Source organism: Microtus pennsylvanicus, chromosome 8, assembly GCF_037038515.1.
Source record: "Microtus pennsylvanicus isolate mMicPen1 chromosome 8, mMicPen1.hap1, whole genome shotgun sequence".
Classification (NCBI taxonomy): domain Eukaryota; kingdom Metazoa; phylum Chordata; class Mammalia; order Rodentia; family Cricetidae; genus Microtus; species Microtus pennsylvanicus.
The window spans coordinates 16659279-16685479 of record NC_134586.1 but is presented as its reverse complement, the minus strand read 5'-3'; the positions used below and the strand labels follow the sequence as shown (position 1 = coordinate 16685479).

General features: G+C 34.3%; 1 protein-coding gene and 1 pseudogene across 1 annotated transcript; both read right to left on the bottom strand.

The window, feature by feature from the left end:
• Positions 1 to 3934: 3934 nt before the first annotated feature.
• Positions 3935 to 4873, bottom strand: LOC142855767 (taste receptor type 2 member 125-like; annotated as a pseudogene).
• Positions 4874 to 22992: 18119 nt separating this feature from the next.
• LOC142855766 (taste receptor type 2 member 125-like) lies at positions 22993 to 23931 on the bottom strand. The gene has a single exon (XM_075982178.1). The coding sequence runs from the start codon at positions 23929 to 23931 to the stop codon at positions 22993 to 22995; it is 939 nt and encodes a 312-aa protein (XP_075838293.1).
• Between the last annotated feature and the right edge of the window lie 2270 nt (positions 23932 to 26201).

Genomic DNA, 26201 nt, shown 5'->3' with positions numbered 1-26201 from the left:
GTGGGTCTCTGTCTCTATCTCCATCCATCGCCAGATGAAGGTTCTATGGTGATTTGCAAGATATTCATCACTGTGGCTACAGGATAGGGCCATAAGTGGATTCTAGCCATAAATAAAGGACATTGAGCCTATAATTCATGATCCTAGAGAAGCTAAATAAGAAGGTGAACCTAAAGAAAAACATATAGTTATCCTCCTGGATATTGGAAGTAGACAAAATTGCCAGGCAAAAATTGGGAGCTTAGGGGTGGGGGTGGAGTGGGGCTAAGGGGAGATGGGGAGAGAGAAGGGAGAAGGGGAAGATGGGGAGAGCTTGGGGGAATGGGATGGTTGGGATGGAGGAAGGGTGGATATGGGAGCAGGGAAGTATATATATTAATTAAAGGAGCCATTTTAGGGTTTGCAAGAGTCTTGACTCTAGAGGGGTTCCCAGGTATTTAAGGAGATGTCCCCAGCTTGTTCCTTGGGTAGCTGAGGAGAGGGTGCCTGAACTAATCAGATTCTTTAGATACATAGAAACTGTATTCTCCATAGATAAGTAATTTTCAACCACTTCAAAGAAACGTAAAATATGTCTTTTAAATTACATAGGGTTCTGTTGATGTGAGACATGACGGCTCCTGGGAGCACCGATCTATTCCCAAAAGAATATTGGGCACCAAAGACAATGCAGTTGGAGCTTGTTTTCTTCCTGGCAAAACTAGCCTTTGGGAAGAGAACTGCCCGTGCATCAACCACTGACAAAATGCATTGTTTCTGTACTGGACCAGCAAGATAACAAGAAAAGAAGACCATCAAATATTATCAAAAAAGGGTAAAAGTTTTTTGAAATTTTTCTTGCCTCTGAAAATGGTCTGACAGTTATTCTAGGCCTTAGTTAAAATTTCTTGCCCCAACATTGCAAATGAAACTTTGGGTAATTGGCCAGGAAGCCAGTTGTCTCTGTCATTTTTTGAACATTTTGGGAGTTGCTTGCTTGCCCTTCCTGTTTACTCAAGTAATATTATTTTTCTTCTCAGGTTTTTGATGGGGTTGAAGACTAGATACTTATAGTTACTCTCCTCTCATGACTAAACCAAGCCATTTCTAATATAAGACTGGAACAAGATATGTCATAAACACAAGAAGAACTCTTTTTTTCTAATAAATGAGCATAATAATAAAATGACTATTAATAGAATTGTGCTTTATCCATAGATCAATGCATCACTAAACATTCATTAGAGAAGTTCTTGCAGTTGATGGCAATTCACACAGAAACTCACAACCAAACAAAAGGTAGAGAGTGAAAGTCTTTGTGGTTTGTATTCTTATTGGGATACCTGTAACACATCCTTCTCTTCAAGATTCGGGTATACATGTAGAAGAGAAGGTGGACAGATTGTAAGAACCAAAGGTGGTGAAAGACTCTAAGGAAACAGAATTTTCCAGACCCCAAAGGGCCAGTGTACATACAAATTCACAGAGACCATGACAGATTTCAAGACCAATACCAGTTCAAACCAGAAAAAAATACGACAGTATGGAGAAGGGAAAATGGACTTAAAGTTCCACACCTAACCAAGAGACTATCTACAACTGATAACTTTTGGGGGTGGGAAATCAATTTTCTTTAATGGAGTGATGCTGCATATATCAACCACATCCTAGGGAAGGCCACACACACAGGAATAGCTGGCCAATACATATGTGAATTCTATAATTTGTTTGTTTGATTGATTCATTGCTTGATTTTGTTTGGGGATTTTGTGGTTTTTGCTTTTATTTTTTATAAAGAGAGAGAAAGAATATTCATTTGCATGGATGGTAAAAGAAGATATGGCAGAAGTTTGGAAAAAGGAAGGAATATGACAAAAATACATGTACAAAAATGTATACATATGTTATATATGATTTACATGTATATACATTTAGCCAGAATATTTAGACATCTTTAAAAGATTTCTCATGTCAGTTAACTTGACATTTTTCTTTTTGGCTACAACTTAATCTTTTTATGGACTTCTAGTTTTAGTTTGCACCTGATTGTTTCAATTCTCACATATTCGAAGGTCAAACAATATGCTTTATTCAATATGGTATTATTGATTAGATTAACATAGCATTGTTTATGTGCCACTATTAACATATGTGAGTACTTTAATTCAATAGGCAAAAAATATGAAATCCTCTTATAAATAACAATGTTTTTAATCTCAGTAATCAGGAGGCAGAAACAGGCTGATCCCTCGAGTTTGAGGTTAGACTTGTCTTCAGAGTGAGTTCAAGAAAAACTAGGGCTATACACAGAAACCCTGCCTTAAACAAACAAACAAAAATGACAAAAGAAAAATGGAGCTCGGCGTTGGGAACACTGTCTGCCCTTCCAGAGGACTGGGTTCTATTCCCAGCACCCACATGGCAGCTCCCAACAGTCTGTGACTACAGTTCCAGGGTCTGATACCCTTACACAGACATAAATACAGACAAAGCACTAATGCATTTGAAATTAAAAAAATAAATAAAATAAACACAATACACATTTCATAACTGCAGTATATTTTATGAGAAAAAAGGGAAAATGATTTGCTGTAAAGATGATTTAAAAATATATATATGATAGGTGAAGTTAGTATTTCACCTCCCAGTGAAGCACTAAGAAATATTTTGCCCGGTTCTACGATCTAACAGTTAGCACTCTGGACTCTGAAATTACTCCCACTTCTGCAATACCAAGTCATTAAAACAACTTCATTACATTTTATTATGAGGCCAGCACCAAAAGAAGAAAATTGCCATAACTAAAAGGAAAAAGAAACATAATGGTTAAAATTACATGCAGATTATATGAACAAGGAAAATTCATGTGAAACTTCCATAAAGCTTCTGGCTGCCAGTTCAGAAAACACATGCCATCCCCACACCTTTATATATGTATACTGGGTCCTAAACTTTGCCACATTAGATCTCAATTTTTCCATGTGAAAACTGACATTGCACTGGTGAACTCTGTAGTATGCACAAATATTTAAGTTGCAGCCACACCATCTCACTAGTTAGTGCCTATAATACACATCAATTTTCTATTTTATAATGTCTAGTTTTCATTAGAATGGTGACTTCCAAATGTAAATATATATTCCCAATAATGTTATACATGACCCATTGATTTTCATTGTGAAAGTAACACCCAGAGAATCATTTGAACAAAATGCCACCATGATTCTCAGAAGATATAAAAACTATGATTTGTAATTCTACATAGAAAAGCCTATGAGAAAAGAGCAATTTTTCTAATTTTGAAATAATTTGATGCATAAAAATTTATCAATTTTACTTTTATACTTTCACAGGCATGTATATTTACTTGCTATTATATTATTATATAATTATTTATATGTATGAGTGTCATGCAAATGTATATATGTGTGTTTAGAGGTGTAAACTAGATATCTGCTTCTATGAATTAAACCTTATTTTTTGATATAGGGTCTATTATTTAAAACTGCAGTTTGTTGTTTCAGCTAGACTGATGAGCCAGAGATCCTCAGGATCTGCCTGTGTTTGATCCCTAAATGCTGGGCTATGTCTAGCCTTTAGTTGGGTGCTAGGGAACAGACCTCAAGTCTTCATTCTTAAACAGTAAAAGTAAATTAAAAAAGTTTCATAATGAACTAATTCTATAGACAGGAGTTATATTTCTATATTATAAATTAATCATTTTAAAGTATAAAATAATGTATTGAATAAGCTATTGAAATTCTATTATTTAAAATATTCTAACATGTAGATGTTTCATATTCTCATTCTTCTCAAAGCAGTTTTCAGTTTGTATAGCACTTACTTCTTACATGATTCAAGTATATTTACAATATGTACATTAAATTGAAGAATAATTTCTTATGAAGTAACCCTCATTGAAATTATGCAAAATTATCCCCCAGATACTACTGTGTCAGATACTCACAGGTACACCTCCTGGGATCTTACACCTCAACACTGACAATACAAGAAGAAAGGTTTGCCTCAGTTTACTGTTTCCCATAATCACAACACACAAATGAAGTTATGGAAAAGCAATTAATACCAACAGGGTAGAAATATTTGAAAGAAATGTTTTCTTCAAACCCATGACTCTAAAGTTGTACAGAAAAAGAGAACATAAAAATTACATACAGCAGGAAGAAGGCGACCACAATCTTCAAGGCTTTGATGTGAGCTGTGGTGCTGGTGTCTCAGGAGCTTTTGGCAATGTGCTTTATCTTCTTCAAATGTTTCCACAGAGAGAAGATGAGCAGAGAAAACATTGTCATGGACACAGTGAATGATTTTAATAGGAACATAGTATTTGTTAATACAAGATGCCTTGTAATGTGTGCATTGTTTTAAATTTGTAGCTGTAAGATACATTTGTATTGAACTTATCCATCCATGTATCTATTAGTATGTTTGAAACTAAAATATTTAGAAACAAGATGAATAGAGAAACCATTAATGTCACTGGAACCACCTTTGTAAGTCTCCACCTTTGGTAGAGGAAAATAGAATAAGAAAAATTGGCTACCTTGAGAAAATAAAGGCTGCTGACAATAGTGGCCATCCAGATGCTAAAATGGTTTGAAATTATCCAGATAATATTTGTAAGTCTTACTGTTTTCATAGTCACTTTTAAGGGTGAGCAAATTGAAAATGTTGATTTCATTAGGTACAGTGACCACAGCACACTGATTCTGGAGATGACTAGAGCAGTCAGGATCTGATCCACTGAAGAGATCTTTCTTCTTTTGCCCCAGTCCATGATGTTCACCACTGTTATGAATCCATTCCAAAAATTCGCAGTTATGAACTCCTCACTGAGTATAGTTGCTGATTTCACTTGTGCAGCATCTCTCATTGTCCTGATGTTCTGTGTCATAAAGTCACTGAAGAATTGGTGTTAATGCAATCTTTTTAAATGTTATGTATCTACAATTTTTCAAATATACAATATATACATTCATTTTAGTTATCAGATGCCATAATAAAAAAAACAAACAAACAGAATCAGTTGGCTTCATAAAACCAATGAATTTTCTAAATTAGATTTGAGCTCCAGCCATATGTTTTGTTCAATAGCAGACTAGAGTCTTTTAACTGATGATAAATGACATGCTGCAGTTTCATATGCTAGCTTTCAAATTCATGTATATTTATTTGCATTATTACATGGATTTACCTTTCGTGTTTTAATCTGATAACTTGAGGTATGGAAAAGTACCATGCAAAAACTCTAAGTCATGCAGGAGAGGAAAATGAAATCTAAACCAACACAAGTTATTTCTTAAGTAAAGACAATATATCAACACTTCAAATTAGGATTCCAGAGACATATTTGCATATTGTCCAAACTAAAAGTTAACTTGATATAGATCATTAGTCCTTGCATAATTGGTAATGTGTATAACTACTTCATCTATTATTCTGTCAAACACATACACAAACATGTCTCATATTTATTTCTATGTAAATAATTTTCCCCTTCAATATGAAAGACTTTACACTTAGTCAACATTTCTTATTTTTGTAGCCCATTCTTTGTATCAAGATAGTTAGGATGTTTTAATATAGTCCCAAGTGAAAAAATGGTACTAAATATAGTGATTCAATGAACTTAGTTAGGTTAAGTTTTTCTTTGGCATATGAAAATTTGTATAAATCTATCTGAAATACTGAATTAGTCACTAGGGTGAGGTGGCTCAGGCACACAGTAAGAGTGCTCCTCACCCTATATCGGTCCTATACTCTATAGGGCTAATTCCTGTGTTATTGACTTTGAGATTTTTGTCTTTCTTTACATACCACCATTATTGGCTTTATTATAAACTAACAACTGATTCCAAACTCTCTAATTGAAATAAAAAAATAAACAGCATAATGCCCCTGCTTTGTAGTAGCTGAAGAGAACACAAAGAAATGAAATAATTCAAGAACATCTACCAATCCAAAGATGAATCATCAACTTCATGTGATGTCAGAAAAGAATCTAGGGTGTTGCTGTTGTGATCTCTGAAGGAACAATGAACAAAAAAAATCAACATCAACTGTATGGAAGGTAAGGTAGACCAGTATGAGACATAGTATTGAAATTTCAGAAGCATAATTATAGTATCATCTTAGAGACTAATAAGTCCCCTGGCTTGGCTTCTTCCATGTAAGAAAGAGGGAAGGCAAAATAGACAGAAATATAAGTAACTATAGATGTGTGATTGTACAGTCTTAGCAAAGTGACAAAATCATGAATCCAAGGGCTGTGAGTAGTATTGTTCCACCTATTCCTGTACCTTATATTGGGTAAACACACCTTATGTTCTGCCTGAACAACAGCTCCTTGAGGAAGGTGATCTTCGATATGAGGTGAGACTGATGTCAACACTTCATCCTAAACTCAGAGCTGAAAATTAGTTCTTCAGAGATTATTATTTCCTCATTTCCTTGTAATTTCTAATTTACACATATTTAGAAAGTACTGCATTTCATCTTAATGTTGCCATTCATATTTCATATGTTAGCAATACTGAGTTCACATAAATGAAAGCTTTTAGATCTTGTTCTACTTAGAGCATTATAGCTGTAATTATAATCTCAAATACATATTTTAGTACCTAAATGTGGCAATATAAATACACAGTTATCAACATTCATTCAATATATACTATATGACCTAACTTAATTGGTGTATGAAAAGGAAACCACTTCCTAAAAATTATCAATTATTTTTATTTGATGAGAGTAGTTGAGAATGAGCTGTGGCCTGCTCTGCATTACTCCTGATAGAACAGAAGTTAGAGTGTACCTTACCCTAATTTACTTGACTGTGCGATATATTGGTTTATTCTATTTCCGATAATATTGAAGAAGGATGACTGAAACTTTTGTGTTAGCAAGCAACCACTTTTATTCAGCAATGTATCATAAAATGAAGACGAATTGCATTAATAAAAAGTTACCACTTCTGAACTTTTCAGACGAAATCGGGAAGCTGTGGATAGATGGATATGTCAGAATTAACTCAGGGAAAGTGAGCCTGTGAACTTATCAAACATATTTGTTTAAGGACAGATGTGACTTCAATAAATTAAACATCAAATCCCTCAGTCAATTCTTGGCATCAAGGCAATGCAGAGAACCAGAAGGTGGAAATAATGAACTGAATACCGGAACAGGGACACTGTGCATGCTCTGATATGGCTCATGGAGAAGAGATGACAACTCCCTGCTGGGTTAGTGCAGGCATACTTCCTCTTCAGCAGAAAAGTACTCTGTCTGAGAATTAAATTAGGTTAAGGCTTCTAATTACAAGAGCAAGAAAACTTGTAACAGTTATATTCTTATAATTCCAGCTACTACTAGAGATCATAGATATAATTGGGTCACGTGGGAAGTAGACTAATTGACACTAGCCAATGCAGATCCTCTTATCCCACAAACAGCTTCTATTTCTTCAGTCAATACCATGTGAGATCTAGATTATCTCTCTGATTGGACTAGCCTGAAAATATTTTTATAAGAATCAGAATTTACTTTTTAATATGATGTTCCAAACCATTATGCATGAAAGACTTGGATTCAAGTTTATATGCTTATGGGTAGTGATTGTTTTGGGAAGGCCCTAACCTATCAGTTCTCTGATATAATCATAATTGAATATATAATTAAAAAGTGGGAGACACTATAGAAGTAGGCCCTGCTTGATTGGAAGAAGTGTGATGATGAGAGCGTGCATGCATATATCTTGTCCCCAGTCCCTTTCTGCCTCTTTCTACTTCTTGATTGTTAAGAAGAAAGGAGGCCCTCCTCTCATACATTATTGATACCCTGATAGTCCACCTTTACTTGGGACTGAAACAACCATATAGAGCCAGATAACTGTTGACAAGCCTCTGAATCTGTGAGCCCAAAGAAATCTTTAAGTTAACTATGTCTCAGAGGCCATTGGTGTGGAAAGTCCTTCTGTATATGTGTTGCTTGAATAAAGCTGCTTTGGCTTATGGCAGGTCAAAATAGAGTGAAATAGGAACTCACTCTAATTAGAAATAGAGGAAGAAGGAAAACAGAGTCAGAAAGCTGCCATGTAGCTGCCTAAGAAGACAGAGTCTGGAACTTTACCCAGTCAGCCACAGCCTTGTGTAGATACACTGAATAATAGAAGTGGGTTCATTTAAGAAGTAAGAGTTAGTTAGTAAGAAGACTAAGCTGATAGACAAAGCAGTGTTTTACTTAACATAGTTTCTGTGTTTTTACTTGGTCTCTGCAGCCTGGAAACAAATGAGTGGTCTCTGTCAACAGGCCATCATTGTGAAAGATGGAGTAGAAAAACCATAAGTGCAAGAGGCAGTGGACAACTACAAGTAAATGTTTTGATCCAACAGGGCACTACTCATAAACTCACAGCACTACTCATATAAACTAACAGCACATTCAAAACCTGTGTAAACTTAAGCCAGACCAAATCCCATCACATCACTGAGAGGCCAGTGAGGCACACAACCCTACTCCTAGCCATACAGTCATGGAAACTGTTAGCTTCTAAGGGAGAGAGAAATTGTTTTCTCTAGGAGCATAGTCCCTGATAACATGATCAAGAATGTTTGGGCAGCACAATGTTTCTTTATTGGTTTAGGAGAGAAAATAGGACATAAAGGAGGGTGGGTAGGTAACAGGGTTTAGTGTGGAAAGAATTATATTATGTGATATGAATTTATCAGAACACCTTGTATGAAATTTAAAACTCTCAAGGAATTAATAATAAATGAAAACTAAAAAGGGATGAAAATATGTAATCTAAAATAATATATATATATACATTGAGCAATATCTTCTTGCCTGTTGCTAAAATAATTTTATAGTTTTATTTACAATTCCCTTTGATATTTAAATTCTCTTCACACTTTTCATGTATATGTTTCAGAGCTCACTTCTAGTATTACTTTTCCTAGAATTGAAGAACTAATCTTTTATTCTGACAATGTCAACATGTATACAGTGTGCAGGTACACAAAGAAGCCTTCAGGTCCACTGCAGCTGGAATTATAGGCAATTGTGAACTGTCTGATATGAGTGCTAAAAATAAAATTTGACTCCTTTGCATAAGCAGTACCTGGTGTTAACTACTGAGCCATCTCTCCAACCCTTGACTATTAATTGTAACAAATAATTGTTCACATGTCTGACATTTTCTTCCGAATCAGGTTTGGATTATGTCAGGTTTTCTTTTTAAATTAGACAAAGTTTCTGTCAATTTCATCATATTCTTGAAGAAATCAACTTTTCCATTGGGCATTATGCAGAAATTTTGCTTTATTAATAAATATTACTAATGAATATTATAAACAATTAAAATTTCATGTGTATTTTATAAAATATTTAATTTTATTTCAAATCTTAAAAGCAATCAAATTTAGGCAATAAGATCACATTTTCGATGACTAAGGTTTGTACATTTTTTTTCTTAATTTATTATTTCATTTCTTTAGCATTGAACCTATCCTAAATTTTTCTCTCTCCCTTTGTTTGTCTAAGTTTCTGTAGCATGATTCTATTCATGGTAGTTTGCAAATCAAGCTTTGTTTCCTCATAGTTCAAGAGGATATACATGAAAATCAAGAGGCCAGTAGATTTGGATGCTGGTAAACCTTCTCTTAGCAGGTCTCTTAGAAGGACCTGTTTCCATTAGCTTTATGCTATGTACACAGATTCTTGAAGCCTCTCCTCTTCTCAAGAGAACATATCTTTACTGATTAGACTCTTGACTTATAACTTCATTTAGATTTACCGATATTCTTTAAATGGTTAACTTCAAATACAGCCACACTGAGGGTTAAGAGTTCAGCATTTGGAAACAAATCAGTCTGTGACAGTCTTTATAAAGCAGCCCATTACTAGCTATTGCAGTGAGAATGTATGTGTAAGAAATTGTGCAAATCACTTTAAACATGTATTTTAATGAATTCTTAGAGAATTTCATACACTGCATTTCAGTCACATTCACCTGGTCTCCTATGTCCTCCAAGACCCACTCTCTACTTCATACCCCTTTGTCTACTTTATAGTTAGTTTTTTATTTTAAAATTTGTCTGCATTTTATATACCCCAGTTCCCTCTTCCTCTTCCCAACCATTGTCCCTCCCTCACTCCCAACTTTCCCCCATTCACTTCTCCTAATGGGTAAGGCTTCCCACTGGAGTCAACAATGTCTGGCAGCTTAAGCTGATGCTCCTACCATGCCCCTTGCATCAAGGTTGAGCAAGGCATCCCTCCATAGGGGATGGACTATAGAATACCAGCTCAAACGTCAGGAATAGATCCTTTTACCTTTTAGAGGCCTCTCAGTAAGAACCAATATAGTCCCATTAGTTATGCTTATATACTCATAAATGTATGGCCATCAATGAAGCACATTCAATTGACCAGGGAACGCAGCTTAATGAAAATTACATCCATGTATTCCAATGAGATCAATCACCCAAAGCTTAACCAATAATTAAAAAGTCATAGTAATTAATGGAATAGCTAAGGACAGGTTTTGGGATAAGAGTTTAAGGATATGGTGGCATAATTTTTGAGCATTTATTTTTTCAATTGAAAAAATATTTTTCACATAATATATTCTGATCAATGTTAGCCTGACCCAACCCCTCCCAGATTCTTCCCACTGCCTCCCCATCAACACAACTCCATGCTGAACATTTAATAATAAAATACAATTTTTTTCTAGGAGACGATTTTGAGAAAACTTTCCTATGTTTGAATTTTTAACTTTTCCTTTTAGAATTATTTATAATTTCTTAGTACGTTCATATTTTTACTTTGCTTCTTTAATTTGTAGGTTTCACGCATTCAAAGGTATAATACACCATATGCATATTAATAAGTATATCACTGTTTATGGATGATTGACATGTATCATTGTTTTCACTAGGAATGAGAGAAGCATTGTGGGAGAAAGAGAATTACCCTTGCTTAGTATGAATCCCTTACCTGTTCAGTACAGGGTGGTCAGCACTAAGACTCACAAAAACCAAAGTGTTCTCAGTAGGTTGTATTTCTATATACCTGTACACACATACACACAAGTATAATCAAAGACAAAGAGACTATCAAGATGAAGCAAGACGGATGAGCTCAAGAAAAGTCAGGAGTGAGGGACTGGATGAAGGTAAAGGATAGATAAACTAATGCAATTTTTCAATTAGAAGTATTTAAAAAATTTTTAAAAATATGATAGCATTTTATGAAATAAGACATATTGATACTCATAATGGATTTTATCAAATCAGGAGTAAATAATTCAGTGTGAAGAAAATTTCAACCATTTTATTTGAATGTTAAAAATGTCGTTATACTTGCTAGTGACAAAGCTAATAAATATTCCATATACTGAGGTGCCAGTTATTAGCACAGTCATAGAACATTAGAAAGTTCTCTGCCACTTTATCAAATAGTCAACAAAAAAATCTAAAATCATAAATAGACAAACAAACATTATATGTAGATCATGAGTTTTATTGGTTTTTCGAGTCAGGGTTCCTCTGTATCACAGCCTTGGCTGTCCTGGAACTCACTCTGTACACCAGGCTGGCTTCAAACTCACTGAGATCCACCTGCCTCTGACTCCTGAGTGCTGGGATTAAAGGTGTGTGCCACCACCACCTGGCATGATTTTCTAACTACAAAAAACAAGTGACTGTGATTAACATGTAAACTTCATGTAACATTTTATCAAAGCATTCTGACTTCCCATTCAGTAACCACAATCACTGTATATTATTTCATACCTTATCCAAGTGGCAAAACTGTGCATCTGAGGAGTACAGCTTCTTTACATGAAAATTATTATGTGAATGGCAAATATATACAAAATATCAATTATCTGACATAATAATGGCAAGCTATGTTGTGTGGTTATCTACAAACATTTTCACCTTCTGTTTTGCGAGGAGCACCTATTTTCATTAAGAAAAAGACAAACCCTGATGCATGGGAGAAATGGGATATGTCTTCAGATGCAAATCACTTATTCATAGTAGTTCTTCATTATGAAACAACTCTAGAGAAGAATAAAGTTAAAAGTGTGTTTATGACATTTACTTTTTCAATATGGTGTTAGGTTTTTATAAACATATTTTATACAGCTATATCATATAGTTTCACATAAATGTTCTCAATTCTCATTTGTTGTTCTCTAGGTAATCTCACTATTAGTGTGTGTGTGTGTGTGTGTGTGTGTGTGTGTGTGTGTGTGTGTGTGTGATATTTTAAATATTATAGGTGGAAAGTCTGACTATAAAATTATAATGATAAAATATGCATGAGTAATATTGTATCTATAAATACAGGGCCCATATGAAATGAAAAATAAGATGTTTGTATTTGAATCTTTCATTTCACTTGACATAAAGTCGTTATTGGAATCCACTTTCCTGCAAGTGATATATTTTTATAACTTTATATTTCTGCTTAAAATTTATATAACTGTATCTATATACACATACCTATATGTTGATTATACTTTTAAATGTTGGTAGACATCTGTGTTTATTATATCACCTGGCTATTAATTCACCATTGAAATAAGCATAGACATATGATTATTTTTGTTGTACAGCCATTTAGATTTTAATGCAATCACTACAGCTCACTGTAATATATTATATAATGATCTTGACAAAGATTTCCAAAAACAAATTCTTTCATTACTTGAGTGGTCATGTCATTTTTATTACAATCTTAAGGCTAGGAAAAAATAGATAGTATAACATATTCACCAAAGTCATTATTTGTTCATTTTCTTACCTCAATGCTTATGTACCCATGGATTTTGAAAGTCCTTATCTTTTAAATTCTGTGAAAACTTTCAATTGGAAAACTACCACAGCATGCTGAAGATTGGAGTCAGTGGAAGATTTTCTGTAAAACACTGATTCCCAAAGTAAACAAAACAAATCTATGAATCCATTTCATGTCCTTAACTAAACAACAGTCTTTTCTTGTATGTCTTGGAATTAATTTGGCAGTAGGCAAATGAATATATATATATATATATATATATATATATACATATATATATATATATATATATATTTGTGAATTTTGCTTGACTTAGTGTTTGCATAATTCAAGTTTCTCAGGCTAGTATAATTTAACTCAATTTATGGAACATGTAAAAATATCTGCAGCCATAAATGAACTTGATACCACTGTGAAAGAGTTGAATGGTTCAGTGTCACCAAGAATTAATCTTGCCAGAAATATTGGATCCAATTCCCAATTTTTGCCCAGCAATCCTGTCTACTTCTAATATCCAGGAGGATAACTATATGTTTTTCTTTGGGTTCACCTTCTTATTTAGCTTCTCTAGGATCAATGTCCTTTTTTAATGCTAGAAACCAATTGTGAGTGAGTACATCCCATGTTCATCTTTTGGGGTCTGGGTTACCTCACTCAGGATAGTGTTTTTTATTTCCATCCATTTGCATGCAAAATTCAAAATGTCATTTTTTTTACCGCTGAGGGGGGAGGGGAGTGGGGGATGGGGAGTGCGGGGAGGGAGAGGGAAAAGGGAGGAGGGGAGGAAGCAGAAATTTTTAATAAAAAAAATGCAATCCACACAAAAAAAATATTGGATCCAAGTAGAAAAGGTTGGAAGAAATTCTCTGGAAAGTTTTTCGTTCAAAACCTTCTCTCTCTCTCTCTCTCTCGCTCTCTCTCTCTCTCTCTCTCTCTCTCTTTATTAGTAAACTAATAATTTATTCAGTCAGCTGTTGAAAACCAGCCTTTTAGTATTTTCTTGTTCACAAGTCATAGATTAAGACGAATGCTATGGACACCAATAAAGCCATCCACTGAAACACAATTAATAAAAGCTCAGTGGTGTGGGAAGTACTTCTATCTATGTGTTGCTTTTATTGGTTAATGAATAAAGAAGTTGTTTTAGCCTGTGATAAGACAGAATAGAACTAAACAAGAAAACTAAACTGAATACTGGGAGGAAGTAGGTGGAGTCAGTGAGATGTCAAGTAGCCACTAGAGAAGAAAGAGACAAACTGCAAGCAGGAACCTTGCCACAAGCCTCATAGTAAAATATAAAATAAGGGAAATGGGTTAATTAAAGATTTAAGAGCTAACCATTAAAGTATAGCTAATAGGCCAAGCAGTGTTGTAATTAATATAGTTCCTGAGAGGTTATTTTATGTTTGGGCAAATGGCAAAGAACAAGCAGCCTCTAACAACATCTCAGGGTCAGAAAGTGGGGTTCAGCCAGAATATCTAGAAAACAAAACAGCCAGCCATTGGCTCTTACCTCAACTTCAATCCGAGGATCCTCCCTCTAGGAATCTCAGAATGAGACTGCATGTTGAGAGCTGTTTCCTCCAGTTTTATAATCCTTTCTAGATCTGGGATTAAAGGTGTGCACCACTGTGATTAAAGACATACACCTCCCATTTTCTTTGGCAACTAGTGTGGCTACTGGGATTAAAGGTGTGTGTTACCATTACCTTGTTTTTAAGGTTGACTAGTGGGACTATTTTAGTCTCAAATATTCAGGTAAGCTTTATTTATTAAAATAAAATTGAAATGCCACTGCATTTGCCCTTTTTGTCTGAAATTTAAAAAGGCTATAACTAATATAAGAAAACTATATACAATAAGTACAATGACTATATACAATATATACAGGCAATAAATACATCAACAAAGTCTAGTTCATTTACATTTGACAAATTCAGAGAAAATATTTTATATCTATCCTATATTAGTGAGTCCAAAGTCTTGTACCTAATTTACTTTCTATCATAAATGCTTTCTGTGTCTAGTAAGGTAAAACTATAGCTATTTAATCTTCAACTCCCTAAGAGACCCAAGAAGAAAATAACATTAACTGAGTAGGAGGAAGTTCAAGCAAGCAACTTCTAAACATATGAGTAATGACGAAACAGCTGGCTGCTGGACGACTCAAGTTTCCTCTGCAACGATGGGTGCATCCATATTTGGACAATAGGCCTAGCGTATTCGACTAACTTTTCTGTGAAGCAGGATATTTTGTGTCTTACTTGTCTAATTAGGACAGCATAGTGTCAGCAGTAGACCTAGGGGCATTTTCTTGACCAGTGGTTTACTTTTGCCACAAATAAACTCCATATAGAGTTTCTTCAATGCCCATTATGTTCTCTGAAGTAGATTGGTGCTGCCAGGAGCAGACATGTACCATTGTCATAAAAGAGAAGAACCTAGGCTATTAAAACATCTTAAATGCCATATTCTGTAGTTCTCTGAAGTGTTTGAAAATGACCTATCTATTTAAACTATATCTTTGCTGGACCTTGAAAACATACCTAATTTGACTACAAGTTCAATTATATTAGGTGATTAACTACTAACCTATATTTCTTTATTATCCTAAACAGTTGATAATAATAATTTTCAAGGACTAGAAAGTTGCATTGCATTGTTCAATGTGCTGTATAGGTATAAAACCTTGAATAAGATAAGTATGTACAATATTTGTTAACAAAATTAGTCTCAAATTTGTATCAACATAGAAAATTTGTATACAATATGTAAAAGTAAAACCAATGTAAAACATTTAAAACTAATGGCTGCTTTTAAAAAGTAGATTCAATAATCTACCTTTTTATCTTACCATATTTATATCTCCTTTTTCTTTTCCTTTCTTTTTCCTTGTCTTTCTTTCCTTATTTTCTTTCTTTCCTTCTTTCTTTCTTTTCTTTCTTTCTTTCTTTCTCCTTTCCATTCTTTCTTCCTTCCTTCTTTCCTTTCTTTATTTATGTTTTTGGTTTTTCAAAACAGGGTTTCTAAATAACTATGAAGTCAGTCCTGGAACTTGCTCTGTAGACCAGATTGACCATGGACTCACAAAGTTTCATCTGCTTCTGCCTCCTAAATGCCTAAATGCTAGGATTAAAGGCATGTGCTATTATTACCTGCCCCCCCCCAAAAAAAAATCCACAAGAACTTTGAATCTGATTTCCTTTGTTTAGCTTTTTTTCTGACCATTATGCATAGGAACATTAAACAACAAACATCCATAATCCATTTTTTTGGGAATGCGGGTACAGTTTTCTAGGCTACTTCCTGCTGATTGGGAGCACTGATAATCGTATGGGCACACAAAGAAAATGTAGGATTGTGGTCAAGTCTGTGAGACTGGATTCATTTCAGCCATCAGTCTTGAAGCTTTTCTGGATGTAGAACTAAGAGGAAACTGAAACAAATGTCCTCTGAAATGTTGGATCATCTGGAACATCTGATTTTACTGGAGATTTTTCAGGGGGTTCTCCTTGATTAAGCATTGTTTTTCTTAACTCAGAATGCATCCACAGCCTCTCACTTCCTGTGGGGAAAAAAAAGCAAAACCTGTTTTCCAAAGCATATCTTAAACTTAAATTTTGAAGTCAAAGCATTTTGAACAAACCTTATTTTTCTTAACCCAGAATGAATCTACAGCCTCTCAATTCCTGTGGAACAAAAGCAAAACCTCTTCTCCAAAGAAACATACACTTTGGCTTAAATTTTGAAGCCAAAGCATTTTCAAAATATTTGATTACAAATGTTACTGAATTAATTTAACATATATGTCTTTTAGCAATTGTTGCTCCTTTCTTGGTGGTCAAACAATTCAAAGACAACACAATAGCATACAGTATCCAGATTCTCTGTGTATTTTCCATCTTTCATGAAAGCTAAGCTGGGGCAAGTGAGAGCTGAGAGCATTGGTTTTTCTCCTGAACCCAGGTTTGGGTTCTGGTTCCTAGAGCTGAAATTCCAATCCCAGCCCTGGCTTGCCTGAGCTGGTGGCTCAAAAACGTCAGGAAAAAGGATTTTTCATAAATTCTTGGCACAAAAAGTTGGGCACCAAAGGTAGCATGATTGATAAAAACTCAGAAAGAGATTTTTGGGTTTAATCTAAAGATCCATAAAGCAAAACAGCCAGTTACTGATTCTTACCCCAACCTCACTCTGAAATGGCGATCTGGCTTCTCGGAATCTCAGAACGAGACCGTGTGTTGAGAGCTGTTTCCTCGCATTCTGTAATATTCTCTAGGGATTGAAATAAAGGTGTGCATCACTGTGATTAAAGGCATGCGTAGAATCACCGGGATTCTATGGTAACTAGTGCAGCTACTGGGATTAAATGTGCCTGTAATTGTGGCTACTGGGTTTAAAGGTTTGTGTTACCATTACCTGCTCTGTAAGGCTGACCTGTGACTCTTTATTCTCAGATCTTCAGAAAAGCTTTATATATTAAAATAAAATTGAAATGACACTATAATCCATATGTTTTACTTAGTTTTTGAAAAAAATTCTAAGCAACTATGAGGCACAAATTAATACTGTGAAACTTTCTACAGCAACCATGGAGAACTTACCAAGAATTAAATTCTTTCCGTTTTTGCAGCAGCTCTTCAGACTATAATATTGAAGATAATCTTTTGCTATGAACATAGTTGAGCATATGCTTTTGTTGTAGCAGCATTGTTTGTAATAGCCAGAACCTAGAAACAACCTAGATGCCCTTCAATGGAAGAATGGATAAAGAAAGTGTGGAATATATACATATTAGAGTACTACTCAGCAGTAAAAATCAAGGACTTCTTGAATTTTGCATGCAAACGGATGGAAATAGAAAACTCTATCCTGAGTGAGGTAAACCAGACCCAAAAAGAGGAGCATGGGATATACTCATTCATATTTGGTTTCTAGCCATAAATAAAGGACATTGAGTCTATAATTAGTGATCCTAGAGAAGCTAAATAAGGAGAACCCAAAGAAAAACATATAGTCATCCTCCTGGATATTAACCTTCATCAGGCGATGAAAGGAGTCAGAGACAGAGAACCACACTGGAGCACCGGAATGAAATCTCAAGGTCCAAATCAGGAGCAGAAGGAGAGAGAGCACGAGCAAGGAACTCAGGACCGCGAGGGGTGCACCCACACACTGAGACAATGGGGATGTTCTATCGGGAACACACCAAGGCCAGCTGGCCTGGGTCTGAAAAAGCCTGGGATAAAACCAGGCTCCCTGAACATAGCGGACAATGAAGACTACTGAGAACTCAAGAACATGGCAATGGATTTTTGATCCTACTGCACGTACTGGCTGTGTGGGAGCCTAGGCAGTTGGATGCTCACATTACTAGACCTGGATGGAGGTGGGTGGTCCTTGGACTTCCCACAGGTCAGGGAACCCTGATTGCTCTTTGGGCTGATGAGGGAGGGGGACTTGATTGGGGGAGGGGGAGGGAAATGGGAGGCGGTGGCGGGGAAGAGACAGAAATCTTTAATAGATAAATAAATTAATTAAATAAACAAAAAATAAAATAATCTTTTGATTTGAGTATATGTTTAATTATTCATAATTTACCAAATATATCCAAGATTTTTACATATAACTGTGAAATCTATTATGATTTATTGAATTTATTGGGAATGAGGATTCTACCTTCAGAAATAAGACTGTCTACAGAAGAAAAGAATAATGTATCAACATATTTTTCTTTTACTTTTGTGTTCATCAATATAATTTAATAACTTTCTCAATAATGTATGATATATGATGCATTTTTACGTCTCTTCAATTTTGTAGCTATTGTGAAAACATTTAGTTGGTATATGAATTACCTTAAATAGCCATTGCTAGTGTATAACAGTGCAGTTGTTAAGGATTTAATTTAATAAAATTATACACTACTTATTTTTGCATCGCAATGTGAGATCACAAGCAAATTTACTATAAGATAAATATATCATTCTTGTCATTTTATTAAAATTTTAATATTTATCCTTTTCCATTGGACTGTCAAATTCATCAATTTTGTCATCTATATACAGGTTTATGCCTTCTACCACTAAGCATAATGTCCTGTATATATCTAACAAACATTTTATTGACTGTTCTCCCTCCATTTAGTTGCTTCAGTGTCTAATCAGGAAGTGGCCACCACACAAATTTCAATAGGAAACAATGTAGCAAATTAATGGCATGCAGAGTGGATTTTCAACAAACATGTAGCTATCTTTTGTATGGCTCACTTTGATAAGTTGTATTGTATTCAAGAGACTATTGTTCTAAGTCAGAAATGCTTTTACACATGTATGTGTGTACATGTGTGTGTATGAGAGAGTGTGTGTGTATTTGTGTGTGGGTTCCTTATTTACTCTAAGTTTTAGATAATATCATACATGAATACTGTATTTGAAACATTGAAACTTCTCCTTCTTCCCATGGAAGTTCTTCCATGGAAGACCTGCCTTGCAAATTCCTGATCTCATCTTAATTGTTATTGTTACATATGTGAACACACATATATGTATATATTACATATAATGTGTAATATTGTACAGTGTTATAAAATATAATATGTAATATTATGTTAGTGTAAATGATATATATTATCTAATAAAATAACTGATATAGTAGGGTATTTTCCATGTTATAAGTTGGTAAAGAGGGAAGTTAGAATGGGAAGATTAAATGGGAAGAAAAATGGGAAGACAAGTTAAAGTATTATATTGATTGGGGTATTTATATTTTGAACTGCCTTTAGAAAACTTACTTACAAGTATAGACGGTGTATGTGTGTGTGTGTGTGTGTGTGTGTGTGTGTGTGTGTGTGTGTGTGTGTAATTTAAATGGAATTACCATATCATGACCCAATTAAACCTCATATGTATTATTCCAAATAAAATCCCTAGTGCCAGAAATGAGTTGCATCATTTTTGAGTTGTTGGCCAAACAGTTACTATAGAACTCACTGAATACTACAGGCTATTGTTAATGCTACTGACTATACTGCAGACTTGACAAAAGGACCATATTACAGATGGCACCAACCACTTATAACATAGTGTGGAGAGATCTAACTGCTATTTAGTCTTTAGGCTAGTGATCATCTATAGAAGTTAAGTAATCATCAATTTTACCCTAATCTGAACTCTGTGAGAAGTAATGACATCCTTACTGCATAATATGCCCACTTGTGTAATGGTGACATGAATTAAGTCATACAGTAACCAACCACTATTTTATTAAACTTATGACAAAATTTATGACATGGATTCCATGCTTGATATTGTAAATAAGACCAAGAATCTGGGAGCAGAAAAGTCATAAGCACAAGGAAAAACTATTTTTTTCTGATAAATGAGCATAACAATAAAATGATAACTAATAGCATATTGCTTTACCCATAGATCAGTGTATCAATAAGCCATCATCAGAGAAGTTCTTGCAGTTGATAGCAATTAACACAGAAACCCACAACCAAATAAGAAGAGAGTGAAAGACTTTGGGGTTTATATCCTCATTGGAATACCTGTAACACATCCCTCTCTGCAAGATTCAGGAATCTATGTAGTAGAGGAGGTGAACAGATTGTAAGAGCCAAAGATGGTTAATGACTCTATAGGGACAGTATTTTCCAGACACAAAAGGACCTGTGCACAAACAAATTCACAGAGACTATGATAGCATGAACAAGACCAATACCAGTACAAAGTAGAAAAAATATGTCAGTATGGAGAAGGGAAAATGGACTTAAAGTTCCACACCTAACCAAGAGGCTATCTACAACTTATAACTTTTGGGAGAGGGAAATCAGTTTTCTATAATGGAGTGATGCCAAATATATTAACCACATCCTAGGTAGGCACACACTCAGAAATATTTGGCCAACACATATGTGGATTCCATAATTTCTTTGCTTCTTTGATTGATTAGTTGATTTTGTTTGGAGATTTAGTGGTTTTTGTTTTTATTTGTTATAAAGACAAAAAGAATATTTAGTTGGCTGGATGATGCAGGGAGATCTGGGAGAAGTTTGGAGAAGGAAGAAATATGAAAATGTATACATTTATATATAATATATAAATATATTGCCTTTAAACATTTTTTTACAAGATTTCTTATGTTAGTTAACTTGACATTTTCTCTTTGGTTGTAACTTACTCTTTTTAGACACTTTCTAGATTTATTTTGTGTCTGATAGTTTCAAGTACCAAACCTACAACAGGCAAACAAGATACCTTATTTAATATAGTATTATGGATGGACTAGATTAATACCATTGTTCATGTGCTACTCTTAACATATGTCAGTACTTTAATTCAATAAACAAGAAATAGGAAATCCGCTTATAAATTACAATGCCTTTCAGCTCAGTAATCAGGAGGCAGAGGCAGGCTGATCTCTGAGTTTGAGGCTAGTCTGGTCTACAGAGTAAGTTCCAGGAGAGCTGGGGCTACACACTGAAACCCTGCTTCAAACAAACAAGCAAAAGAGAAAAAAATAAAAGAGAGGAGCTCAATGGTTGGGGCCCTGTCTGCCCTTTTATAGGACTTTATTTCAATTTCCAGGACTTATATGGCAGCTCACAGCTGTCTGTGAGTACAGTTCTAGAGGATCTGATACCCCCACACAGACATAAATGCAGGAAAAGAACTAATGCAACTAAATAAATATAAACAAATAAATAATAAACAATAATACACATATGAGAACTGTAACAAATTTTATGAGAAAAAATAGAAATTAATTCCCTGTGAAAATAATTTTAAAGAATTTATGTCATAGGTGAAGCTAGTATTCACCTGCAAGGGAAGCATTAAGAAGTATTCTGTCTGGTTCTATGATCTAACAGTTAGTATTCTGGACTCTGAAATTATTCCTACTTTTGCAATACCAAAACATTAAAATTATTTCATTACATTTTAATATGAGACCAACAACAAAAGATGAAAATTGTCATAATTAAAAGGAAGAAAAATATATTGATAATAATTCCATGCAGATTATATGAACAAGAAACAGTGAGATTGACATAGGAAATTCAAGTGACACTTCTATAAAGCATCTGGATGGAAGTTCAGAAAACAAATGTAATCCCCATATCTTTCTATATGAATTACTAGTCTAAACTTTTGCTACATTATAAGATCTCAATTGCTCCATATGAAAACTGACATTGCACTGGTGAACTCTGAAGTACGCATAAATCCCTAGGTTGCAGCCACATATATGACACCATCTCTCTATAAGTGCCTATATAACACGTCAGTTTTTAATTTTATAATGTCTAATTTTCATTAAAATAGTGACTTACTTCGAATTATAAATATATATTCCCAATAATGCTATACATGATCAACTGTTTTCATTGTGAAACTAACACCCATAGAGAAATTGAGTAAAATGTCACCATGATTCTAAGAATATCTAAAAAATCATTTGAAGTGTAAGACTACACAGAAAAATTCATGAGAAATTAAGCAATTTTTCTCAATAAGAAATTATTTTATTTCTATAAAATCCATTAATGTTATTTTACTGTTTATAGGTGTGCACATTTACTTGTAATTTTATCATTATTATAACATATTTATATGTATGTGTGTCATGCATATGTGGGTGTGCTTGTCTGCACATGTCTATGTGTTTAGAGCTGTACATTGAATGTCTATTTCTATGAATTAAACTTTATATTCTTGATACAGGGTCTCTATAAACCATAGTTTTTTGTTTCATCTAGACTGATCAGTCAGATATCCTCAGCATCTGTCTGTATTTGATTTCTAAGTGCTGTGCTGTGCCTGACTTTTAGTTGTGTGCTTTTTAGTTGTGTGTAGCTCCCTAGGAGCTAATCTCAGGTCTTCATGTTTAAAGAGTTAAAATAAATAGCATTATATAATGAAATATTTCTGTTGACAATAATTGTATTTCTATATCATTAATTAATCATTTTAAAATCTTGAATAATTTACAGCCATTGAAGTTTTATTCGTAAAATATTCTTACATGTAGATGTTTTATATTCTCATTCTTCTCAAAATTGTTTACTGTTTCTATAGCACTTCTTACAGAACGTAAGTATATTTACAACACATACATTGAAAATGAAGAGTACTTTCTTATGAAGAAATCCTCATTGATAATATGCAAGATTATCCCCCTAGTATGTTAGAGACACAAAAGTACAAATTCTTGGATCTTACACCTTAACACTGACAGTACCAGGAGAAAGGTCTGTCTCAGCTTACTGTTTCCCATAATCAGGACACATGAATGGAATGATGGAAAAGCAATTATACCAACAGGGTAAAAATATGTTAAAAAATTTTTCTCTTTAAAGTCATAACTCCAAAGTTGTACAAAAAGAGAGAATGTAAAAATTACATACAGCAGGAGAAAGGCAACCACAGTTTTCAAGGCTTTGATGTGAGCTGTGGTGTTAGCATCTCTTGAACTTTTAACAATGTGCTTTATCTTCTTCAGATGTTTCCACAGGGAGAAGATGAGCAGAAAAAACGTTGTCATGGACACAGTGAAAGGTATTACTGTGAACATAGTATTTGTTAATACAAGAAGTCTGGGAATGACGGTAAAATTTTTTAGTTTGTCGCTGTAAGATACATTTGTATTGAACTGAGTCATCCATGTATCTATTAGTATGTTTGTTACTAAAATATTTACAAACAAGAGGAACAGAGAAACCAGCAATGCTACTGTAATCACCTTTGTAAGTCTCCACCTCAGGTAGAGGAAAATAGAGTAAGAAAAATTGGCTACTTTGAGAAAATAAAGAATGCTGAGAATGGTTGCTAGCCAGATGCTACAATGGTTAGAAATTACCCAGATAAGATTAGTCAGTATTATTGTTTTCATAAGCACTTCTACATCTGGGTACATTGATAATATTGTCATCATTAGGTACATTGACCACAACACAGTGATCCTGGAGATAGCCAGAGCAGTGAGGATCTGATCCACTGAAGAGATCTTTCTTCTCTTGACCCAGTCCATGATGTTCACCAGTGCTATGAATCCATTCCCCAAATTCCCAGTTATGAACTCCACATTGAACATTGTGGCAAATATCACTTGTACAGCAGCACTCATTGTCTGAAGAGAATGTTTTGTTTCTTAAATTCCCTGAAAAAATGATGTTAATGCAGTCATTTTGAATGCCGTGTCTCAGGAATTTTTAAAAATATACAGCATATACACTCACTTCAGGCTTCATATGTAATAATAAGCAAAGAAACCAACAGGTTCAGTTGGCTTCTTAAAGTACTGAATTTTCTAAGTCAGGTTGAGCTCCATCCAGACGTTTATCCCATAGCAGTCCAAAGTCTTTTTTTTCCTGACAATAAAGGACATGCTGAAATTTTATATGCTAACATGCAAATTCATACACATCTATTTGAATTATCTAAATATATTTACATTTCATATTTTAATCTGATAACTTGTGGTCTGAAAAAGGAGCATTCAAAATCTCTATATCATGAAGGAGGAAACTAATCGAAACAAGCATAAGAGCTTTTTTAAGTAACAATGATATTTCAACATTTCAAATTAGGACTACAGAGAGACATATGCTCATATTGGCCTAACTATAAGTTGTCTAATAACTTGATGTAGATCAGTAGTCCTCAAATATTTAAAATGAGAATAACTACTTCATCAATTATTCTGGCAAGAATGCACATGTGCACACACAAATGCACACATATCTCACATTTTTCTATCTAAATTATTTCCACTTTAATATGGAAATACAGACTTTGCACTAAACATTGCTTATTCTTATAACTAATTTTTCATATCAAGATAGCCATGATGTTTAAAAAATGGTTCCAATTGGATACTAAATATAGTGATTCAATAAACTTAGGGAAATTTTCCTTTGCATATGAAAACTAGTACAAATCTATCTGAACCTCTGAAGCAGTCACTAGGGTGAGGGGGCTCAAGCTCACAGTAAACATGCTCCTCACCTTCTGCCTGTTCTTCACCCCATAGGGCAATTTTTTGTGAGCATCAATAACTTTGAGATTTTTGTCTTTCTTTACCTCCTCCCCCCATTATAGGCTCTATAATCAACTAACAACAGATGCCACACTCTCTGCCTGAGATAGAAAATAAATAGCATAATACCACTGTTCTCTCCAAGCTGAAGACAACACAAGGAAATGAAACAATTTAAGAACCAATCAAAGCAGAATGGATGCATTATCAACTTCATGTGATGTCAGAAAGGATCTAGGGTATTGTTGTGTGTAAAGTTCACACACTTTATGGTCTCTGAAGGAACGATAAACAAAGAAAATCAGCTTGAACTGTTTGGAAAGTAAGGTAGGCCAGTATGAAAAATATTTTAGAAATTTCAGGAGCATATTGTGGTATCATCTTAGAGACTGAAATGTCCCCTGAAGCCTGTGAGTTCTGGGAGAGGGAGGAGCTGCGAGTGGTATGGCTGTGCTCGTTCATGTACTTTACGCTAGGTTGAACACACCTTATGTTCTACCTGAACAGCCCCTTGGGAAAGGTTATCTTTGAGACAAGGTGAGAATGACATTAACACTTCATACCAAAAGCAAAGTAGCAAATTCATTCTTTAGAGATTATTGGGTCTTTAACATTTCCTTGTGAATTCTAATTTATACATATTTAGAAAGTACCATATTTCATCTTAATGCTGCCATTCACAATTCATATGCTGACAATATTGAGTTCACACAATTAAAAGCTTTCAGATATCTCTCTTCTTAGAGCATTACAGCTACAATCATAATCTCAAACACACATTTTCAGTACCTGGATAGGGCAATATAAACACACAGTTATCATCTTTCAATCTATAGGAACCCATACAACCTAATTTAATGGGGATATGAAAAGAATCTTACTTCCTAAAAATTTTTAATTATATTTTCTTCAGTGATGAGAATGGGCTGTGACCTGCTCTGCATTTCTTACAATTGAAAAGAGTTTTGGGGTGTGCCTTATCCTAATTTACTTGACTATACAATGTATCAGTTTACTCTATTTCTGGTAATACTGAAGCAGGATGACTGAAACTGTTGTGTAAGTCAGCAACCGCTCTTCTTTTTTCAGCCATGTATTATTAAATGAGAACTAAATGCATTGATAAAAAGTTACAATTTTGAACTTATCAAAAGAAATCAGAAAGATGTGAATAGATGGATATGTCAAAATAATCTCAGAGAAAATGAGCCTGTGAATTTATCAAACACAGTTGATTAAGGACTAACATAACCTCAGTAAATTAAAGAAGAAAGGACAAAACTCTTGGTCATTTCTTAGCATCAAGGCAATAGAGAAGACCAGAGGGTTGTAGTACTGAACTGAATTCAGGAACAGGG

Excerpts from the sequence above, each read along its gene's own strand:
- LOC142855766 (XM_075982178.1), bottom strand. The coding sequence starts at position 23,931 with ATGAGTGCTGCTGTACAAGTGATATTTGCCACAATGTTCAATGTGGAG.